Source organism: Muntiacus reevesi, chromosome 7 (assembly GCF_963930625.1).
Source record: "Muntiacus reevesi chromosome 7, mMunRee1.1, whole genome shotgun sequence".
Lineage (NCBI taxonomy): Eukaryota > Metazoa > Chordata > Mammalia > Artiodactyla > Cervidae > Muntiacus > Muntiacus reevesi.
The window spans coordinates 69,369,533-69,375,637 of NC_089255.1; the positions used below are offsets into that span (position 1 = coordinate 69,369,533).

Below are 6,105 nucleotides of genomic sequence, written 5' to 3' on the forward strand. Positions count from 1 at the left end.
CTTTGATCACACCAATGAGAGGTGGGCAATGTTTATAAATGATTTATTTTGATGATGGTGGATAAAGGTTCTGTACTAGGAGCTACTCTCAACGAAGAATGCTGACGGTAAATCAACCAAAAAAGTACCTTCCTTTGTCTATTAGCTTCTGCCATCTTCTTTTGCAATTATAAAGTTTTGTTTTCATTTATATTAAGTTGAGATCTTAGTCGTAAACCCTCCCCTCCCCCATATAAATAACTAATACTGGACAAACGGGGTTTTCTGCTTTTGAGTCTTTCTTTTTTCTTTTTTGTTTGTATATGGTCTTTTTCTCTTCCCTTCAGAATGTTTTATTCAAAACATTCCCTAAATCTCCTTTCCAGCTCAAATCTTTTGTACTAGAGCATAATCAAGACTACCTAAAGCACTTCATGTGACCCTTAAGCGAAACAGTGGCTTAAGAAAAGTGTTCCCCTAAATCAGCTGCCATGAACAAGCGTGCCAGTCCCACCCCCATTCCGCTCCCCCGGGATCACCTAGCACCCGGCCTTCAAGAGCTACATTTCCAAACTAACACAACTCTCACTCCACCCGGCAAAGCTTTCTCGGAGAACTACACGACACAGCACCGTCCCCCTGCTCCTTGGAAGCACTGAGTTACCTAAGCCGGCAGTCCCACCCCAAAGCTCGTTTCTGGCATTCTTTGGGCAGGATGCTTCAAGATCTCAGGTCTCCTCTGGGATCCAGATCAGAAGGTGAAGTCAGGTGGAGGGGCGACAAACCCAGGGCAATTTCCTAACGCCCTCGCTGGTTCAGACTGCTGGCCAACTGTGCCTCCGAGCTACACCCACCGCCACTCAACAATCTCTAGCACCGCAGCCAGCGGCCGCTCTAAATTAGGGTTCCAAGTTCCAAAGCTTCCTTCGAGGTGGGAGCATCGGGGAGCTGAAAAAGAAGGGTTCTGGGCGAGGGGACCGCCACAATTCCCAACCTTCTGGCTTCGCAGTCCCTCCGGAATTAAACGCACCTCGGCGTTTCAGTTTAGTGCGCGGGGAGCTAGAGGAGGGGAAGGGAAATGGGAGGAAGTAGGGTGTGGCGACTCTCGGAGGTTAAGGAAAGGGAGAGTTAAAGTCACATCTCTGCCCTAGATCGAGTCGGGTCTAGGGGCAGCGGGCCTGCCGGTCGCTTTGTCGTCAGCTTCCCCTGTCGCGGGCGCGAGCCCTGCAAGCACACACGCCCCCACCCCCCAATCGTCCCAACTGGCCTAGCGGGCCCTACAGCCCCCAGTCCCAAGGAAGAAACTTGTACACAGGCGCGCCAGCAGCCAGGATGCTGCGGTTTGTCTCTGAGGACAACTTTGAAAGCCAGAAAAATAACCCTAATGAAATAAAAGGATCAATAGTATTTTGTTTTCTTCTGAGCCTTTGGAAAAAAATAAAATTTCTGTTTCTACCAGTCCTTTAATATTTACAGGCGCCTATGGCGAAGGGGGGGGGGGGGGAGCGGGAACAGATTAAGGTTGGTACTTAAGATAGAGAACCAAAGTAGGTGCATAGGTGAGTTGCAGAAAAGGTGGCCGGTTAGGGGACCGGAGTACCAGACGCCATTTGCGGGGCAGCGGCGCCCGCCCGCCTTACCTGTGGATGCAGTTTCCATGGCAACGGGCGGCGGCCGGGCGGGGCCCGAGCCCAGTTCCCGCGGCGCAGCTTCGGCGACCCCGGCGCCCAACCCCGGTCCGGGCTCCCCCGCCTGCGTCTCGGGCTTGGCTCCTTTCGGCGTCACCGCTTCGTCCTCCCCCTCCCCCCGGTCCCCGAACCACTGGGACCCGGGGCCGGTCAGCGGCAGCAGCTCGTCTCGGGGATCCGGCGGCGCGGCCATAGCTGGCAGTTGCCCGGGCGCGGCGACAGCGGCTTGGCGGGGCCGAGGTGCAGTGACTGGGCCGGCGGGCGGGCGCTCGCTGCTGCTGCCCCCGCCGGGACTCGGGGCTTGGGGAGGCTGCGGTGTGAGCGCCGCCGCCGCCGCCGCCGCCGCCGCTGCTGCAACTCCGGCCGAGCTGCTGCCTACCGCTCTCGGCGCTTCAGCTCCTCCTCCTCCTCCCCCTCCTCTTCCTCCGGGCCCCGCGGCGGCCTCTGCCCGCGCTCCTCCTCCTACTCCTGGCGCCGCCGCCGCCGCGGCCGCCTCGCTACTCCCAAGCCTGTTATTACGCAGGTGAAAAAGGCCTGCTTGGTCCGAGTCTTGCTTTGCACACGTCAGCCCCCGGCCTGCTAATGGCAGGCCTAGATTTAGGAGATGTGCCAGATCCACTTGAATCTTCCACTCAGGTGGGCAGGAACCAGAGAGAATGGCAGGTAGAAGCAGCCCTCGAGCTGAAACGTGACTGATAAGGAAAGCTGCCCACCCAACTCATAAAGTTAAACCCGGACTGGTGTCCTGGGACCCGAGGCAAAGAAAGGCCAAAAAAAGCCATCAAGGCCACAGTTTTGAGGGTGACCAGTATCATCTGTGGAGGGGACTGGTCTTGGCGGGGAGGGGTGGAAGTGGGGGTTGAGAGATGAAGACGAGGGAATCTGCAACGCTGAGGTTAAATGTTGCATCCTTAAACTATTTCCAAAACAGAACCAAAAATAGTAGAGTACAGGAAAGAGCTATCAGGAAAGCCTCCGGAAAAAAAGCTTACCAGACTTCATTCCTACCAGCACTGAGGGAGAATAAGATAGCAATGGGCAGGACAAAAGCAACTTATGTTTCCTTTCAGAAACGCTGAGCCAAAATCATACAGATTATAAAGTGTCTGTGCAGTCTGCTTTATTTGAGAAGTTGGACATTCCGGGAAGCTTGCTGCTGCTTCCCTCGCCCCCATTTTCCTTTACAGCTCTCTTATATGATGGAAGATACCTGACAGATAAACAGAAACTCAGAGAAGGGAAGTGACTTGGCTTATAATGTATTACTCCTACATTTAGATACATCTTTTCAAACAAGATTGTGCTTTATTGGTTCCTAAATTGTCTATGAAATGATGTGGTTGGAAAAAATAATAACGCACAGGGTGGAGGAATAAGCCCATGCACTGCTCCTTCTCTAGAAAAGGTGGGGCATGGGGCAAGCTTCCATGAGGCTTGTGGAACTGCTAAGCCACCATAGACATGCTGAGGATTTCATACATGTCAATTTTCTTGTATTCCAAGGCCAACTTCAGCACCATGCAGATATTCCTCAAAAATGCTGAAAGTTAAAAGCCTGAATTCTGCCCAACCCTTTGTTCTGTTCAGTGACAATTAAGAGAAAATGTGTTTACTCAATAGAGAATATACATGGCCTTCTAGGGCCAGATACCCCTGGGGTTGTGATGATCACCAATATTTTACATTGTTGGCATCTTCAAACCTTATGATAGACGTATCCGTTGGCTTGATTGTGGTGATAGCTTCACAGGTGTGTACATATGTCGAAATTCATGAGTTCACTTACTATAAATATCTGTGATTCAGTGTTTGTCAATTTTACCTCAATAAAGCTATTTTTTAGTTACCCCCTTTAACAATAACAAACAAAAAAAATTGGTTATCCTGAACCATCAGGGTTTTCCAAATCTTTCCATGGGGAAAAAATGAGCCTGTTTAAGAAATCTTTAAGGTGAGAAACTATTAAAATGCTGTCTTTCCATGAAGATTAATGCTTTCACATAACCAGGAGGCATTTGTGAGTTTTTTTCAAATCTATTGTTTAGAACATCAGAAATACCAGATGGAAATTTCTCACAATTTCATTATTGATGACATACCAAAAATATAGAAAACTAATGATTTAATATTAAGTGGTTATCGATGAGTACTGAATATTTGAGAATTTTATAGTAAGTGAATTACAGAGTTATATGGAGAATGTTATTTTGTTTCTCTGACAAGCATTAATTAAAGTCATCACTTAAAAAAACTGAAGAAACTATGCAAGCCTCACAACTTCCTTATAACTAAATTGATAAGGAGTTTGGGGATATGATTCCAAATCTTTTTAATATTTCATCAGATACTGATCAATACTCTTAACTGAGAATGTGTGGAAGAAATAGCCAGTTAAAGTATATTCAGATTCTAATTGTTAGAGAAAATTGAAATTTTCCATTTTGATTGAAAAATGTCATTTCCATTTACCATTTAATTGAAATTCTGCTTTGATAAATTATTCTATTTGTTCTGATGAAAAGAGATGTTCACACTGTTTAGTTTTAGCAATTTTCACAACTATCTTTATTCATTACATTCTACCTCTGGATGTGGACAAATAATTATCTATTTGGGTGAAGAAACTTTCAAGTTTATGCTATGACTTGAAATTACAAATGTCTATCAGTTTCATTTATTTTACATTTGCACCCGTGTAAACTAACAAAGCTTGACTCATTTGAAGATGTATGGACATAACACATAGGCAACAATGGGATTCCAGGGCTTGCAGAGTTGCTCTAAGTTATGAGTTTTTCCAAAATGCTTTTGAGATAAAGAAAAATGGAATTGGCACTTTTAAAGGATTCATAGCAAGGATAGTTGAGACAAAAGAACTGTCAGGTTTTGTCTTAAGCTATTGTTTTTTAGAAGAGAAGTTTTGTTCACTGTTTCAAAAGAAGGAATCTGGTGGAGAGCATTTAACACTAGCTTCTTAACTTAGACCAAAGCTTATATCATGCGGAAAGGAGTGTGGGGACAGGCAGAAAGAGCATCACAAGTAACACTTTAACCAAATGAAGTCCTTTCTAGCCTCAAAATGAAATTTAATTGTTCTGTGCCTAAGTTTCCTCAACTATAATCTGGATATTTTTTTTTCTTTTTTTCTTTTTTTTATTTTTCAGTGGATTTTGTCATACATTGATATGAATCAGCCATAGAGTTACACGTATTCCCCATCCCGATCCCCCCTCCCACCTCCCTCTCCACCCGATTCCTCTGGGTCTTCCCAGTCCACCAGGCCCAAGCACTTGACTCATGCATCCAACCTGGGCTGGTGATCTGTTTCACCATAGATAATATACATGCTGTTCTTTTGAAACATCCCACCCTCACCTTCTCCCACAGAGTTCAAAAGTCTGTTCTGTACTTCTGTGTCTCTTTTTCTGTTTTGCATATAGCGTTATCGTTACCATCTTTCTAAATTCCATATATATGCGTTAGTATGCTGTAATGTTCTTTATCTTTCTGGCTTACTTCACTCTGTATAATGGGCTCCAGTTTCATCCATCTCATTAGAACTGATTCAAATGAATTCTTTTTAACGGCTGAGTAATATTCCATGGTGTATATGTACCACAGCTTCCTTATCCATTCATCTGCTGATGGGCATCTAGGTTGCTTCCATGTCCTGGCTATTATAAACAGTGCTGCGATGAACATTGGGGTGCACGTGTCTCTTTCAGATCTGGATTCCTCAGTGTGTATGCCCAGAAGTGGGATTGCTGGGTCATATGGCAGTTCTATTTCCAGTTTTTTAAGAAATCTCCACACTGTTTTCCATAGTGGCTGTACTAGTTTGCATTCCCACCAACAGTGTAAGAGGGTTCCCTTTTCTCCACACCCTCTCCAGCATTTATTGCTTGTAGACTTTTGGATAGCAGCCATCCTGACTTGTGTGTAATGGTACCTCATTGTGGTTTTGATTTGCATTTCTCTGATAGTGAGTGATGTTGAGCATCTTTTCATGTGTTTGTTAGCCATCTGTATGTCTTCTTTGGAGAAATGTCTGTTTAGTTCTTTGGCCCATTTTTTGATTGGGTCATTTAAAAATATGGAACGCTTCACAAATTTGCGTGTCATCCTTGCGCAGGGGCCATGCTAATCTTCTCTGTATCGTTCCAATTTTAGTATATGTGCTGCCGAAGCGAGCACTAATCTGGATATTTTAATAGCACCTCCTGCAAAGGGTTTGGGGGAGCACTAAATGAGCAGACATAGGTAATGCATGTTATTAAGATATAATTGCACATGCTAAATTATTTTTAGAAAATGACTTATAATGGTTAGAGCTCTGTCTGGGTATTTATATTTGTTAAGACCAGAGAGTCAACAGTAACCACTTCAGGCATTTAAAGCAAATTAGATAAAGCATGATATTGAATGACTATTGATCTCT

General features: G+C 45.2%; 1 protein-coding gene and 1 non-coding gene across 2 annotated transcripts in view; both read right to left on the reverse strand.

The window, feature by feature from the left end:
- The window catches only part of RTN1 (reticulon 1), a 240,725-nt gene extending 238,697 nt beyond the window's left edge, over nt 1–2,028 (reverse strand). Inside the window, exon 1 of the mRNA XM_065940613.1 lies at nt 1,620–2,028. Within this exon, the coding sequence (XP_065796685.1) occupies nt 1,620–1,860 (241 nt within the window). The 5' untranslated portion in view covers nt 1,861–2,028. The remainder of the gene's footprint in view (nt 1–1,619) is intronic.
- Nucleotides 2,029–5,754: 3,726 nt separating this feature from the next.
- LOC136172837 (U6 spliceosomal RNA) lies at nt 5,755–5,861 on the reverse strand. Its single transcript, XR_010664157.1, has one exon. It is a non-coding gene; the product is annotated as a U6 spliceosomal RNA (small nuclear RNA).
- Nucleotides 5,862–6,105: the final 244 nt, after the last annotated feature.